Below are 17,224 nucleotides of genomic sequence, written 5' to 3'. Positions count from 1 at the left end.
AAAAGATGGGCAAATGACTTGAATAGATATTTCTCCAAAGAAGATATACAGATGGCCAATAGGCACATAAAAAGATGCTCAACGTCATTAGTCATTTGGAAAATGCAAATCAAAACCACAACAAGAAATCATTTCACTCATCCTAGGATGCCTATAATAATAATATTTTTTAAAACAGAAAATAACCAGTGTTGGCGAGGATCTGGAGGAATGGGAATCCTCGTATACTACTGGTGGGAATGTAAAATGGTGCAGTCACTGCCAAAAGCAGTTTAGTGGTTCTTCAAAAAGCTAAACATAGGGCTTCCCTGGTGGCACAGTGGTTAAGAATCTGCCTGCCAATGCCCGGGACATGGGTTCGAGCCCTGGTCCAGGAAGATCCCACATGTCACGGAGCAACTAAGCCCATGAGCCACAACTACTGAACCCGCGTGCCACAACTACTGAAGCCCACACACCTAGAGCCCGTGCTCCGCAACAAGAGAAGCCACCGCAATGAGAAGCCCATGCATCGCAATGAAGAGTAGCCCCCGCTCGCCACAACTAGAGAAAGCCCACACCCAGCAACGAAGACCCAATGCAGCCAAAAATAAATAAATAAAATAAATAAATTTATAGAAAAAAAAAGCTAAACATAGAATTATCATATGATTGGGCAATTCCATTCCTACGTATATATCCAAAAGATCTGAAAACAGGGACTGAAACAAAAACTTGCACACCAATGTTCACAGCAGCATTTTCACAGTAGCCAAAATGTGGAGACAGCCCAAGTGTCCATCAACAGATTAATGGATAAACAAACGTGGTATATGCATACAATGGAATATTATTCAGTCAAAAAAGGAATGAAGTTCTCATACATGCTACAACATGGATGAACCTTGAATACATTATCCTAAGTGAGCTAAACAAGAGACAAAAGAAAAAAATATTATATGATTCCACTTATATACAATATCTAGAATAGGCAAATTCATAGAGACAGAAAGTAAATTAGTGGTTACCAGATGCTGAGAGGAGAGGTAATGAGGAGTTTTTTGTTAATGAGCACAAAGTTTTTGTTTGGGGTGATGAAAAGTTTCAGAAATCTACAGTGGTGATGGTTACACAAAATTGTGACCACACAGAAAAAAACTGTATTGCTAAACCCTAACAATGAAACTTGGAATTGAATTTTTAAAATGTCATTTACAATTTCATTGAAAAAATATACAATACTTAGGGATAAATCTTCCAAAAGAGGTTAAAGACTTGTGCTCTGAAAACTACAAAATATGCCTGAGAGAAATTAAAGATGATCTAAATAAACAGAAAGATATATCATTTTCCTAGGTCGTCAGAAGGCCCAATATTACTAAGAGTCAACTCTCTCCAAATTGATCTATAATTCTAATCTAAATCCCATTAGGTGTATTGTTTCATTTCATTTTGTTTTTGCAGAACTTGAAAATCTCATTGTAAAATTAATGTGAAATTTAAAAGGACCCAGACTAGCCAAAACTTTGAAAAAGAAGAACATCCTGGTATCTCCAGGGCTTGGGTGAAAGGGCCTCTCCAAATCATCCCTTTCATCTTGTTTTGACTTTACACTCACCAAGAAGCCTCCTAATTTTACTTGCCATGTAGCTTGATTCTGGGTTGGGGATGGGCCCCAGGCAGGACGACAAACACTGTAATAACTGGAAAGGGATCTTCACGACTGTGGAGTAAAAAATGAGTACTGCGGTTTGAAAAAGAAAAAGAAGAAGAAGAAGAACAAAGTTGAAGGTCCTAAACTACTTGGTTTTAAGACATTATAAAGTTGTAGTAATCAAGACAGTGTGATATTGGCATCAAGAAACATGAGATCAATGGAATAGAATAGAGAGTATAGAAATACATGTAAGGACAAGTGATAAAGGTGCAAAAAAAGTAAAGTCCTTTCAGCGAATGGTGATGGAACAATTGGATATTCATTTTAAAAAATGAACTTCATACCATATACAAAAGTTAACTCAAGATGGAGCACAGACCTAAAACGTTAAACCTAAAATTAGAAAATTCCTAGAAGGGGCTTCCCTGGTGGCGCAGTGGTTGGGAGTCTGCCTGCCAATGCAGGGGACACGGGTTCGAGCCCTGGTCTGGGAGGATCCCACATGCTGCAGAGCAACTAAGCCCGTGAGCCACAACTACTGAGCCTGCGCGTCTGGAGCCTGTGCTCCGCAATGGGAGAGGCCGCGACAGTGGGAGGCCCGTGCACCGCAATGAAGAGTGGCCCCAGCTCGCTGCAACTGGAGAAAGCCCTCGCACAGAAACGAAGACCCAACACAGCCATAAATAAATAAATAAATAAATTTATAAAAAAGAAAAAGAAAATTCTTAGGAGAAAACCTCTGTCACCTTGAGTTAAGCAATGATTTCTTAGCTATGACACCAGAAGCACAATCCATAAAAGAAGAAACTGATAAATTGAACTGCATTGAAAATAAAACTTCTGCTCTTCAAAATACATAAGAGAATGAAAAAAAAAAAAAAAAAGCCGCAGACTTGGAGAAAATATTTGCAAGTCACTTATCTCAGGGGTCCCCAACCCCTGGGCTGCAGACCGGTACTGGTCCGAAGCCTGTTAGGAACCGGGCTGCACAGCAGGAGGTGAGCGGTGGGCGAGCGAGCAAAGCTTCATCTGCCGCTCCCCATCGCTTGCATTATCGCCTGAACCATCCCCCAGCCCCTACCCCTGTGGAAAAATTGTCTTCCACAAAACCGGTCCCTGGTGCCAAAAAGGTTGGGGACCACTGACTTATCTGATAAAGGACATGTATCCAGAATATGCAAAGAACTCTCAAAATTCAATAATAAGGAAACAACCCAATTTAGAAAATGGGAAAAAAGATTTTAACAGACACTTCACCAAAGAAGATATATGGATGGCAAATAAGCACGTGGAAAGATGCTCAGTATCATTAGTCATTAAAGAAATGCAAATTAAAATTACAATGAGATACCACTACATACCTATTAGAATGGCTAAAATTAAAGAGACTGACCCTACCAAGTTTGTGAAAGGATGTGGAGGAATTGGGACTCCCATACGCTGCTCGTGGGAATGTAAAATGGTACAACCACTTTGGAAAAGTTGCACAGTTTCTTAAAAAGTTAAATGTACACCTACCAAATGATCTTGCCAGTCTGCTCCTAGGTATGTACCAAAGAGAAATAAAAACACATGTCCATGCAAAGACTTGTATATGAATAGTCACAAAGTTTTAGTTGTAATAGCCAAAAAGTGGAAACAACCCAAGTAAATGGATAAACAAAACATGGTATCTCCATATAATGGAATACTACTCAGGAATAAAAAGAAATGAACTACAGATTCATGCAAAAACATGGAAGAATATCAAAATAACTATGCTGTGTGAAAGAAGTCACACCAAAAAAGAGTACATACTGAATGATTCCCATTATACAAAATTCTAGGAAATGCAAAGAAATCAGACCAGTGGTTCCCTGAGGATGGGGGCAGTGTGGGATGGCGGGGGTAGTAGAAAGGAAGTATTATAAAGAGGCACAAGGAAACACTGGCCTCCTTGTTTTTCCCAAATATACACTAGGCCCACTCCTACACCAGGACCTTTTCACTTGCTTTTCCCCTTCCATGGAACATTCTTCCCCATTAGCCACATGATTCACTCTCTGGCTTTTTCAGGTGTCTGCTGAAATATCACCTTATCAGAAAGAGTTTCCCTGATCACACTATATACTACAGCATATTCACCACCAGCCCAACTTGCATGTAGTCAGACTCTGTCCCTCTTATTCTGCTTTATTTTTCTTCTTTACACTTACCATATCATATTTCACTTAGCACTGATATATATATGTGTGTGTGTATATGTATACATGTATATGTGTGTGTGTGTACATATATATATATATTATTTTGGTCTATGTTTATCTCCCCACACTAGACAGTAGGAACTTTGGGACCAGGCACTTTGTTTTGTTCACTGCTCTGTCTCCCATGCCTAAAATGTTGTCTGGAATTTAGGAGGTGCACAATAAATACATATTAAATGAATGGACCCCCTCAAGAGGCAGGTACAATTATTATTATCTTTTTTTTGTAGATGGAGGTTAAGTCACCGGCCTAAAGTCACAAAACCAATAATTGAGGAAGCTGGGCTTTGAAGTCAGGTCACTTTGACTCCAAAATTCAAGTTCTGAGCAACTGTACTACATGGTCTCAAAGTCTGGGAGATCAAACTCACAAACAGATAATCACCATGGGAGTATAAATCAATTCACTCCGGAAAACAATCTGGTAACAATCCCCAAATCTGAAACTAACAACCCCTCTTCTAATCAAATAATCAGACATGAGGAAAAAATGTTATACAAGGATGTTTATCATGGAATGGTTTCTAATAGCAAAGATTTGGAAACAATGAAAAGGTCCCCACAAGGGAGTGACTGAAGTGTAGTAGAAGTGATGCAGAGACAGGAAGTTGCAGAAGATCAAGCTGGATGTGATCAATTTTTCTCAAAGGCAATACCATTTGCTTAGAGTCATGGGGGTATGGAGTCAGGGTCAAGTAATAGGGGTCTTGAGTATGATGGTTTGGAGAAGCTGCTGTAGGGAATGGGAGTGAAGGTAACCCAGGAGAAATGAAAAGATTGAGAGATGATGGAGATGTCCCAGCTGCAGATGAAGACCATGAAAGTAAGGACAACCTGCGTAGCTGTGTAGTTTTTGTGATATAGTGTTCTGGTGCCACAATAAGAAAGGGGGTGGAGAGCCTAACACTGATACATGCAGGGCTGGGGTGGCGGCGAGCATATGTGAGGAAATACAAAGTGCTGGTAGTGAGTGATTTAAATAATCTCTCATGTGGTCCAGGCTGGGAAGGGAAGAGAGGCCAGGAAAAGGTTGGCAGGCCAGGAGAAAATGCACAGATGAAGGCACTGGATGACCCTATAGTGTCATCCCAGAGAATGAGATGTTCATGTGAATGATATCAGAAGTGAAGCAATTCCAGGTATCAACATCTAGAAATTTATCCTGTAAATAACTGAAGAGAAGTCTCTAGAATGGGAAGATCCAGAAATTAGAAGAAGTGCTAATCATTGACATGGACACTGAAACTTTTGGGGATAATGACTGGGGCTTGAGTAGAGACAAGATGGTTAGCCAAGTGCCAAGCTGTTGAGAACACCTGGACTTAATGACACTTTGTGTCAGTCATTTTAGATACATTGTTTCATTTTATTTTCATAATAATCAGTGGTATAGATAAGAATAGACAGATGAAATGACTAGACTTGGAAAGTTCAAGGTCAATGTCAAAGTCTTGAAGCATTCATCTGACTATCAGGATGCTAAATAGAGAACACAGAGTTATCAATGAGGGGTCTGATTTTGAACATGTTGAGTTAGACGTGTTTGTGGACTACCTATTGGGTTGGCCAAAAAGTTAATTCAGGTTTTTCTGTAAGATGCTACGGAAAAACCCAAACGAACTTTTTGGCCAACCCATAGATGGAGAGGTCTACAGGCATGTAGAGATGTAGGGCTAAGGCTCAACAAAAAGATTGGGGTTGAAGATATGGATTTCTATATTAAAAAGCATTGAGCTGGACTTCCCTGGTGGCACAGTGGATAAAGATTGCCTGCCAATGCAGGGGACATGGGTTCGATCCCTGGTCCAGGAAGATCCCACATGCTGTGGAACAACTGAGCCCGTGTGCTGCAACTAAGGAGCCCGCCTGCCACAACTAAGACCCAGTGCAACCACATAAATAAATAAATAAATAAATAAATAAATAAATAAATAAATAAATAAATAAAGCATTGAGTTGATAACTGAGAATAGAATGGAATGGAACAGAATGGAAAAGAGGAGAGAGCTCTGGCATGTGCTCACATTTGGACAGTAGGAACCAAGAGGAGGCAGCGATTTAGAAAACGTAGGCAGTATATTGTAATAGATTGTAAAAATGGCCATGAATTCTCGGCCAGCTCCTCCCTTCAAAAGGTGAGGCTTATTTCTCTACCCTTTGACTTACTTTGGCCAATAACAATGTGGCAAAATGATGTTGTGCAAGTTCTAAACCTAGGCCCCAAGAGGCCTTACAGCTTCTGCTCTCTCACTGGGAGCCCTTCTACCAGCATGTGAGCAAACCTGAGCTAGCCTGCTAGAAGATGAGAGGGCCTGTGGAGAGAGGCCCCAGATGGGCTAGCCTTCACAGCTGAGGCACCAGGTATGTGAGCCAGTGTAGCCAAGAAAAGCTGATTTTGGCCCAGACCACAAAATCTACCCAGCTGAGCCCAGCCCAAATTGTGAATCCACAAAATCTTGAGCTAACTCAGTTATTATTTTAAGCCATTAAGTTTAGGAGTGATTTGTTACACAGAAATTGATAAATGATACTTAAATGGCCTCAGAAGCTGAGGGGAGGGAATTCCCTGGCAGTCCAGTGGTTAGGGGTTGGTGCTTCCACAGCTGGGGGGCCTGGGTTCAATCCCTGGTCCGGGAATTAAGATCCCTCAAGCCAAGCGGCATGGTCAAAAAACCCCCAAAAAACAAAACAAACAAAACAAAGAAGCAAAGGGGAAAACAGCTTAAATGAATAGGTTACACACAGCAGAGAGGTCAACTTCAATTGGAATGTGACACAGAGTACCTCCCAGGTTTAAAGATACGGTAGGGGCAGAAGCCAGAGAACAGGGAAGGAAAGTGAGGGTTAACTGTTAGCAGTGGTTTACTCCTAGGGGCTGGAGTTGGGGGGCTGCAGAATCACTGAGTTTCCCTTTTTTTTTTTTTTTTTTAATATATTTATTTTTTTAATTTTTTTATTTATTTATGGCTGTGTTGGGTCTTCGTTTCTGTGCGAGGGCTTTCTCCAGTTGTGGCAAGCGGGGGCCACTCTTCATCGCGGTGCGCGGGCCTCTCACTATCGCGGCCTCTCTTCTTGCGGAGCACAGGCTCCAGACGCGCAGGCTCAGTAATTATGGCTCACGGGCCCAGCCGCTCCGCGGCATGTGGGATCTTCCCAGACCAGGGCTCGAGCCCGTGTCCCCTGCATTAGCAGGCAGACTCTCAACCACTGCGCCACCAGGGAAGCCCGAGTTTCACTTTTAATAACTGTGTACTATATGCATTTGTTGCTTGTACAATCTTTTTAACAGCTTTTTTGAAGACTGTGTAACTTTTTGAATAATTCAATACTTACGTTTTGAAAACTAAGTAGTTAACTAGAAAACGGAGGTGGGCGGTATAGATCAATGTTTCCAGCTGTATCAGAATCATCTGGGAAGTTTTACACAAATACTGATTCCAAGGTCCCATTCCTGGACAATCAGATTCAGTTAGTTTGGACCAAGGCCAGGGAAACTGTTTTCTTCTCACAGCTCCCAAAGTGAGGTTGTCAGGGTGAGAAGAACAGAGTTCTGAGGACAGAACCCCTGGAAATATCTATACTTAAGGGTCTAAAAAGGAGAACAATGATTTTCAAACTGAGTTTCTATGGAAAACCAGGGTTCCCAAGAGATATTTATAGTATTTATTAATAAAACAGAAATAGGTACCACTTATTACTATGTCTCAGGCAGAAGGCTAAGCCCTTTATATTTATTACCCCATCTAATACTCATGATACTTCCCCATTTTACAGATGAAGAAACAAGTCTAGAGAGGAAAAGTAATTTGTTCAAGGTTAGCTAGGTGGAATCAGGATTTGAATCCAGGTTGTCTAATTCCAGAGTCTTGCTACTTTTGTTTGTTTATGCAGGGGGGAAAAAAGTTTAGTTCTATATAGAATTATCTCAATTTAAAAATTTCTTCCCATGTATGTTTTAGACCTTTGGTATATGCTACCATGTATTTCTACTAGAATCTAGACTGTGAGCTCATGTGGGGGAAGGAATTAATGTAGTTTTATCTTGTACCTCTAGGGCCCAGCACATAGTTTGCACTCAATACATGTTTGATTAAGTGAATAAATGTGTGATTTAGGATCTGAACACAGGCTCGAAGGTTTCGTTGCTTTTTTTTAAATTTTATTTATTTATTTATTTTTGTCTTCGTTGCTGTGCACGGGCTTTCTCTAGTCGCGGTGAGCGGGGGCTACTCTCCGTTGCGGTGCGCGGTCTTTTCACTGCGGTGGCTTCTCTTGTTGCGGAGCACGGGCTCTAGGCACGCGGGCTTCAGTAGTTGCGGCACGTAGGCTCAGTAGTTGTGGCTCACGGGCTTAGTTGCTCCGCGGCATGTGGGATCTTCCCTGACAAGGGCTCGAACCCGTTTTCCCTGCATTGGCAGGCGGATTCTTAACCACTGTGCCACCAGGGAAGTCTCAGGTTTCGTTCTTTTAAGGTTAATATACCAATCATTTTAGAGTTCCTCTCCATAAAGAGCACTGCTTTTCAAAAGAGCAAGTTCACTGGAATTGTGAGGCAGACTGCAGGCTGATTGCTAGGATTGTGCAATGAAGGGTTGATGAGGAAACAGAATCAAACTGATATTTTTCCTTAAAGAAGGCAATGAAAGCAAAGAAAGAGGTGATCCAGTTGCACCCATCTTGCCGAGGGAGACAAGACAGATTCGAAAAGGTTTACAGGCAGAGGGGAGATGGCCAGTAAAGAGGGGAAGGTGAAGATGGAGAAGAGAGATGGGGTCAGTGGGAGGCGAGACCCAGGGAGGGAGGGTAAGGAGGGGTCCCAGGGGAATTAGCCTGGGGCAGGAGGGACACCTGTTTCTCTGAATCTCTAAAAACAAGGGCTGTCAGAGATGCAGGAAGGTTTTAAGCAGAGGGAAGAGGAGGACGGCAGGAAGCAAGACTTCAGGGAGGTGAGAGCGGCCCGGCTAATGAAGTTTCTCTTCCAGCCCTCACCATTTAGGGTCATGGATCAGAACATTTAACTTCAGAATCCTGGAGACTGACGTGGGGTTACGGACTTTAACAACAACATCAACAACATCAAAAATCTATTTACTATCATCATGACCTCATTTTAAAAAGAGGGGTGTTATTTAACACACCGAAAAAAGGTAGAAAGGACAAAATCTCAGAATAAATCTACTCTGTGTTATGACCGACTCATTCCGTTGTCCTTCTTTTTCTCATTTCATCAGTAAGGATGCATAATCCCTTCCTCCAGAACTAGTGCGTGGGGAGCGCTGCTCCAAACCGCCCACGCGCCGGCAGCCGATTTGCATCCCCGCGGGGCTGGCACGGAGCCTGGCAACCCGGCGGGCGCCGGTGCCGCTCCTGGCGCCCCGACAGCCGGCCTCGGGCTGCCATCCAGCTCCGCCCAGCAGGCAGCGACTCGCAGGTCCCGGACAGCGACCCAGGGCACTCTGCCCTGGGCTAGCCCTGTCCCCGCCGAGGGCCCCGCGGGGTGCAGACCCAGGCAGAGGCGGCGGTGCCAAACGGGGGCGCGGCCTGGACTTGAGGGGCGCCCCTCCTCGCCCCACCCCGCCCCGCAGTCCCTCCAAGCTCTTTTGCTCTGTTCCAGAGCCGATCGACACCCGCAGGATAGCCGGGGTGGGAATGGGGGAGGGTGGGAGGCGGCAGCCAGCTCGCGGGTCCCAGTGCCCCGGTGCCCTCCTCTGACAGCTCTGCCCCGCGGGTGTGAGGACACTGTCGCTCGGCTCCAGGTTCGGACATCCGAGGCTCTCGGTACCGATGTCCCGGACGCTCGAGGGTCCGAGTACACCCTGGGGGGTCTGGGCGTGAGCGCCCGCTCTCACCCTCAGAGGGCCGGCTTCTCCCGCAAAAGTGCGAGCGTCGGAGGGCGCCCACGCAGGGGCACGCGGAGGTCCTGGCGGAGCCCATCCTCCAGGCGCCCGCCCTACCTGTCGTAGCTCCAGCGGCTGTAAGACAGGGTCCGGTGGCTGCTGACTCCCTCCATCTCCGCCTCACGACTCTGCTCCGGGCTACGCTGGCAGCGGCGGCAGCGGCGCTGGGCTCTGAGCTCGCTTGCTAGCTGCGGGCCCGGCCAGGGCGCGGGCGGAGGACTGTACCATTCGCCCCCACCCCCGGGGGGGGGGTGACCCCCCCTCCGGCTCTGCCAATGGCGGGGACGAGCGGGCTGCGGGGACCCGGGCCCGCGGGGGCCCCCTCCCCCGCGCACGAGTCCCGCGGGGGCGCGGCTGCTGCAGCCTGGACTGCTTATTTATTTATTTCCGATGTGTGCCCCACGTCGCCATAGCAACCTTTCCATCTTTTCCGGCTTCACTAGGGCACCGCTGTTTTCAAACCTTCCCGGGACCGGGACTAAGAGGCTTACTGTCTCCTGCTGGCGTAGGAGTCCGGGATAAACGCCCAATAACACAGGCACCCTGGACGAAGATGCCCCCGCCTTTCCCATTCACCCCCTCCAACCTGCCACGGCCAAGTGCCCCCCTTCTCAGGAATGGGAATACCCATCCTAGAATTTCAAAGATTCCCGCCGTCTCCCCGCCCCCATCCCCCCAGCAGGGAAATCCTTTAACGACTGGAGTGCCCCCTTCCTAAAACTGTCGAGACTCAGCCGCCTCCTTAACCGAGTGAAAATCCACTTCTCCCTCCCTCTTCCCCCGCCAGATTCCCCTGGCATATTGTGGCCCCCTTGGGTTCCGAGGACCAAGCTCTGTAAACACTCCCACTTCCAAGCCATCACTTTCTGTTTGTTTTCCTTTGTGCTTTCCCCTTCATTACTACCAAAATCCTTTGGGGGGAAAAAAAAAAAACCCAGCTGTGTTGGCTTAACTTCGTCTACACCTGGCTGAGGGTGGCCCAGGGAGGAAGGTCTATGGGAGAGGGGCCCGCTGGGTGGGGCGGTCTGGGGTAAGTGAGTCGGCCTGGCGGTCGGTCTGCCCCGCCCCTCTTTCCCTTCCCTTCCCCCACCCTGGGCTGCTGCCTGCGGGGATTTACAGATATAATCTTATTGCCGAGGTCGCGGAAGCCTAAGAAGGGCCTTCCTATGCCGCTGTTGTGCGGTGGCTGCGCTAACACGCTGAGAGCAAGGCCCGGGTGGAGGTTCCAAGGTTCCCTGGAGGTGGAGGGCAGGGCGGTAGGGCCTGAGCTACACTAATCCAAGGATCAGGGTCAACTCCCATGGAACTAGCCTTACCTGTTAACCCTGTGGGTCACAAGGCTTGCAGCTGGCAGAGCCTCTGTTGGGTCCCGCTCACAAATGTGTTTTCGTTTATCCCAAGCAGGTTTTTTTCTTTTTTTCATTAACAGCACACAGATTGGGAGATTTAATAGACTGGGATTTTGTTCTGTCTTGAAAACTAAGAAAATCTGGCAACTCTAGGCCTGCCTTCAGCACGGCAGGTACAGAGCAGAGAAGTGGCTGCTGTCCTTACGGGGGGTTGTGTGTTCTCCCATCAGCGTCAGGCCCCAGCCAGCCAGCTTCTCTCACTTACATAACTTGCTGGTCCCTATAGCTCTGAAATTTGCCACGCACTCAGACCTGCCCCCAAAGCATCATTAAGCAGATTTGCCAAGGGCCGGGTGCTCAGCAGAACGCTGTATGCAGCAAGCAGCCACTGTTACCCCCTTTGGGGTTTACAGACTGACCTGCATGCTCTGCCCCCCCAAACAGAACTACTGCTTCTGAGCCACATCTTGATGGTGAGACTCTTGGCACACCCATAACCTCAGGAGTGGTGGATTGGGACTCCAAAATCAACTTGTTGCAACTCTGTGAAGGCTTATTTCACTGTTTGGGTAGGGGTGATGGCTGAACTTCCCTATCTGGAGAACATGCGGAGTTTGTGGGGCCTCCCACAAACACTGCAGAACCAGAAGCCACTGCTTCTGACCCATATGTTATAAGACAAGCCTCCAAAGGTGTCTTTTCTCCAAAGGACTGATGGAAGGGCAAGAGGACCTCAGAAGGGACTCCCACAATAAGAGAGGACCCGCTCCAGCGGCATCACCCACTCCAACCCATGTGACTACCAGGCCCCTGTAGCCTGCCTTGGGGAAGCCCCTGGAGGTAGTAATAATAAACACAGACTCTACCCCCCAGGGAACCAGGTTGTTGACAAAAGACAAGAGTTCTATAGCCGTAAGAGCCAAGAGCAGGTGTACTGGACTCCCAGACCTCCATCTCCCAATCCTGACACCCAAAGAAGAAGTACAAATAAGAAGCCCAAAGCCAGGTGTCCTGAACCAGGGCTGAAAGTTGTAGGGAAGCTACATCCCAGACATCCTGGAGGAACCCTGGGCTAGGCAGATGGAAGAGCCTAACAGAGCCCCAGAGGAAGGGCCCTTGACCCTTACCAATGCCAGGAGCTGTGTGTCAGCATTCTGTGGGAGGGAGCTGTGCAGCAGTCTTAAAGCATGGTCACAAAATCTTTGACATTCCTCTCATTGAGAAGTAAAATCTATGTTACCTTGCCTTGATTCTGGATGCTTATGTGACTTCTGAGGTTATGTAATAAAAGGCCTTCCAGTGTTCCCTTGTTCATTGGAGCCCTGAGCCACCGTGTAAGAAGTCTGACTTCCATGTGGCTGCCATGTTGTCAGGAAGCCTAAGCTATAAGCAAAAGTCACATGTAGATGCTTCTGTTGACAGTCTCAGCTGACCTAGCCCTCAAGTCACCACAACTAGGCACCAGACACATGAGTGAAGAAGCCTTCAGAAGATTACATCCTCTAGCCCTTCAAGTCATCCCCTGCTGCTTGAGTCTTCCCAGCTGAGGCCCCAGACATCGTGGAGGAGAGACAAGTCATCCTTGCCATGCCCTCACCTGACCCAGAGAACCTGTGAGCATTATGAAATGGTTGTTGTTTTATACCATAGATAACCAGGCAGGCAGAATTCATCTCAGAGGAGCTGGTGCTTTTTCCTTGAAAGCTGATTAATGGGCCTTTGGTTATGAGAGGAAGGGTCTCAACTAGTCTGCATAGAAGAGTTGCAACAAGCCTACTCAATTGCCCTGCACAGTAAAGCATTAGGAACGTAGGTGTTGTTGTATGGTAGTTAAATAATGGGTGGGAGGAATAAGTCTGGAGAGAGAGAATACAGGAGAAAGGCTTGGGTAGGAAGAGAGGGTGAATGGCAGAAGGCTAGAGTCTAAGAGGGAACGTAGCTGATGAGAAATTCCTAGGCAGGGATGACCAAGGCACCTGAAGAACAAAGATGTCTAACATGCTATTTTAAGTTGGTTCCTGCTCTGTGGTGCTGCGTTGTTATCTCCAGGCCTTCAGTAGAAGTCTGATTATGTATGCACCATCACCTTGTCGAAATGATGCTTGGACAATGCAGAAGGCAGCGCACCATCCACACGTGAGACAAAGTGGAGAAGAAGGACAGCAAGCCAAGCAGTTGGCTGGAGATTAAGAATTAAGTTAGGAGCAGGGATGCAAAGGCAAAGGAGACCAGGAGAACACACCCCTTCCTGGAAATCCTTGGGCATATTAGGGAGGGCATACTAGACTTCCCCAAATAAAAGGAGATAGGTTGGAAATAGTCTATTGCATTTTAAAGAAAAGTGAACCTTCAAAGGCTGGAGGGCTTGGGACTATCTGTGAAGAAGTGTCTGGACAAGTGGTCCTGGAACTAGGGTCCTGGCTACCCTCCAGTAAGGTGGAATCCCTCAGCCATGCAAGGCCAAACTGTCCAGCGCATTTCTGGGAGAGCAAACAAGCAGCAGAGAAATCCAAAAGAGGACCCAGGACCAAGGGTCCACCATGGCAAAATGAGGAACAGGGACCTGGGAGTCTATGTCCCCAGAGAACAAACCTGGAAGGAAAAATTCTCTGCTGTAACAGAGATGGAAAGCTATGAAGGGCAACCACTCCCTATCCTAAAACAAGTTCCATACTCTCCAAAGTAAAACTCTGGAAGAAAGTCCTGTTGGCTAGAACCAGGTGCACTCTCCACTGCGCCTTGAAGTTTCATCCTCTCCCTTCAGTTTCTGTTCCCATTGCTACCCCCATGTCACCCTAAGAGGCAATGCTCCTCTTTTAACAATCTGGCCCTGGTGGACACAGTCCCCATGTTCTCAGATCTAGAACAGGCTAGATCTTTAATGACATCACTAATTTTAGAGAAACAACTACGGGAAAGTAAGCAGAGCCATCACATGAAATGCATAAATGCAGGGGCCCTGTGCCATTCCTCTGGCCATCTGTAGATATCTATATTCCGATTCCAAAAGGTAGACTCTCTTACAAGACTTCTTCCCTAGTCATCCTGACACCAACATGCCCAAGGTCAAGAGGTGAAGATGTCCATTTCAGAGAGTTGGGCCTCGTCTCCAGGTGACTGGCACTTTGAATGATCTTGCTGATATGATGGGCCATCCCCACTCTCACACTCACAGAGTGGTGGCTTCACCTTCACAGGCCCAGCTGAACAACCTCTACATGACAACCTCCCCCATCAACCACCAGCCCCTTCCTCTCCATCCCAAATGGGCACAATGGCAGGAACATCTTCACATGAGCACCCCGTCAACCTACTCTGAGTCCTCCGGGCTTTCTGTAAATGAAGAAAGGGGTGGGGATAGAGATCTAAGAAGTCCACACAAATGGACAGGTAATTTTTCTTAGTGTCCCCGACTCCACTGTCTAAGGCAGGAACAGGCCTTTACATCTCCCCAGGTAAGTAATCCCACACTTGAGAGCTCTGGTTCTCACTGAATGTGGGAGAAGCCTGCTGTGGGCTATTTGGAAGCCTGAGCAAGGGGCCAGGCAGGGCTGGCTGTGAAAAGATAGGGTCAGTGTCAATGTTCAACTCTGAAGCTCCAAAACAAGTAAACAAACCAACAACAGCAACAACAAAAATGCTCTTTAAATTTCTGGTAGCGATTCTAAGAGCAACTGCAAGAGCTGACTATGCAATGAAAAGGTGTGTTGAGTGTCAGGAGTTCAGGGTCTGGTATTAGAAAGAAAAGGTTTGGGAAAAATATGTGTCTATATACTTTGTTGTTCTTGCTCTGCTTTTTGTTTTTTGTTTTATTCTCACTAGAAAAAGCAGTGATAGAAACTATGTACAGACTCCAATTTGGCTCCAGCTTTGTTGGAGGCCAGGACACCAAATGCCATATCTGGCAACCCTGAACTTGTGAATGATCAATAATCATGTGACTGTGGGTGTTCCCGTCACCTCTAACTTGCATACAACCTCCAGAGTGCGAAGAAGGCACCTTGTTTGGATTTATTATTAACATCTGAATATTCACTTTCAAATATAGACAAACATTCTAGGCAGAACTTGGAGGAAAAATCACTTCATGTGCTTTATAGGTTAAAATTCTGCCATATATATTTATAATCGCATGACTCAATGTTGCAATATTTATGATAATTGTGAGTGCTCTTAAATTAATGCATCAATGATTGAGAATTTTCAAAACTTAAATCTGAAAATAGATGGGCAGTTAGTTTGAATATTAAGAGCAAGTTAGCTAGATAACTTTAGAAAGAACATTACATTCTTTCTGAGCCACAAATATTTATAGTGATGTAAATAATCCAAGGCGGAATAATATAGAGAGCTGGGGAAACAGAAACCCAGTGAAATTTGTGGGAAGCCTAGTGCATAGGAAACAGATACCCTGCTCCCAGCATTCATTGCCAGAGGTGGGAACATCAACAATGGCTGATTCAAGACTAATGGTCTTGAAGCCAGGGGCCTCCCGGAGTTTCTTTTCCTTAATATGGTGCCAGAAAATGCCATGGAAAGTTCTGGGATTCCTATAAGGGAAATGAAAGGGCTAAGAGGGCTGGTAGACCCAAACGGGCTTAAATGTTTGCGTGAGGAGGATGCGGAGTACATGGGCCAGACGACCAGAGAGGTTACAGTGGGATGGCAAACATGAACAAAGTTGGCAGGTGTGGCAACAAGAACCAGATGAGACAAGTTAGTTCTTACAGAGATGATCACAGATCAGATACCTTCCTTTCCCTAGAAGATAGGATGATACAGAAACCCCTCTCTCTCAGGAGTTTAGGAAAGAAGGGCGATGGAGAATAACAGGGATCCCCAAGACCACCCCCAGGTTTGATGACTTGCTAAGAGAACTCACAGGGTTCATTATATAGTTGTAACTCATTGCTATCATTTATTATAGGGAAAGGATACTATGTCAGTGTCCAAAAGACCACCCTTAGGCTCAATGATTCACTAGGACTTGGCAGGGCTCAGAGAAGCTCTTATCCTCCTGGTTATGGTCTATTACAGCGAGAGGATTCAGATTAAAATCAGCCAAGAGAAAAGGCTTTGGGGCAAAGCAAGAGAAATCACGTGCAAGCTTCCAGGTGACTCCTCCCTGTGGAGTCACATGAGAACACGTGATTCTCCCAGCAACAATGTTGCCAATGAGGGAATCGCACCCAAGCCTTGGTGTCCAAGGTTTATGATGGAGGGTAAGTCATATTGATGTGCCATGCCTGTATGACTGACCTCAGCTACCATGACAATTTCCCTGCCTCCCCAGAGCAGAAAGAGTTTACTACATAAATCATTTTCTTAGGATAAACTTATCTGGTCAAACTGGTGCAGCATGGCCCAAAGCCTCTTATCACGCAGAATATTCTAAGGGGCCAGAGGTTATCTCCCAGAAGCCAGGCTAAGGACCAGTCCTGAAGACAAACCTTTCTTTGGAATGTGTAAGGTTTGAGCAACCCAGGCCTGCTAAGTTAGTCCTTTCCTGCCCAGATGCAAAGCAAAATCAGCAGAGAAAAAAGACACATGGGATGAAGCCTGGAGGAAACCAGGCATGAGCTTCCCCAGGGTCCTCTCCCAGTGGAGTCACACAGGACAGGCTAAATGCCCCAGCAACAAGTTGTGACGTCTGTGAAATGCTGTCTACCGGAGAAGCTCATTGAAGACTCAATGCCCAGGGGCTTTACTGGGGGCTGGTTGCTTAGGCACCCTTTACCTAGCACATGCCAAAAGTTGGAATCCCCAAAGAAAGCATAAACCATATTTTTTATAAACATATTAGGCACAGTGAGCCATTTTTATCAGGAAATGGGGGAAACCCTCCTGAAATTCAAATTCCCAGATGCTAGCCAAGGGCCAACCTTGCAAGCACACCTTCTCAGACCTGCTACGTTTACTCTTTTCTGTGTAGGAGGAGAATCCTGAATTGACTATTCACCGAAGCAAGATTGAGCAACTTCCAGAAGAGCCTGAGTTTACCCTGAATTGGCAAGATTAAATTTTGTCATTGGTAGAAACGAGTATTAAAGAGCTGTTTGTAAGAGGAAAAGAGAAGGAAAGTTGTATTTTTGCTTA

General features: G+C 46.1%; 1 protein-coding gene across 4 annotated transcripts in view; it reads right to left on the bottom strand.

The window, feature by feature from the left end:
• Positions 1-9,920, bottom strand: part of TUB (TUB bipartite transcription factor) — a 91,220-nt gene extending 81,300 nt beyond the window's left edge. For all 4 annotated transcript variants that reach the window (XR_005020934.1, XM_036860896.1, XM_036860900.1 and 1 more), the window contains exon 1: positions 9,837-9,920. Coding sequence is in view for 3 of the 4 variants with exons in the window: in XM_036860896.1 (XP_036716791.1) it covers positions 9,837-9,892 (56 nt within the window). In the remaining variant the exon portion in view is untranslated. The remainder of the gene's footprint in view (positions 1-9,836) is intronic.
• Between the last annotated feature and the right edge of the window lie 7,304 nt (positions 9,921-17,224).

This window comes from Balaenoptera musculus, chromosome 8, assembly GCF_009873245.2.
Source record: "Balaenoptera musculus isolate JJ_BM4_2016_0621 chromosome 8, mBalMus1.pri.v3, whole genome shotgun sequence".
NCBI lineage: Eukaryota > Metazoa > Chordata > Mammalia > Artiodactyla > Balaenopteridae > Balaenoptera > Balaenoptera musculus.
This window is presented reverse-complemented; position numbering and strand designations above follow the sequence as displayed.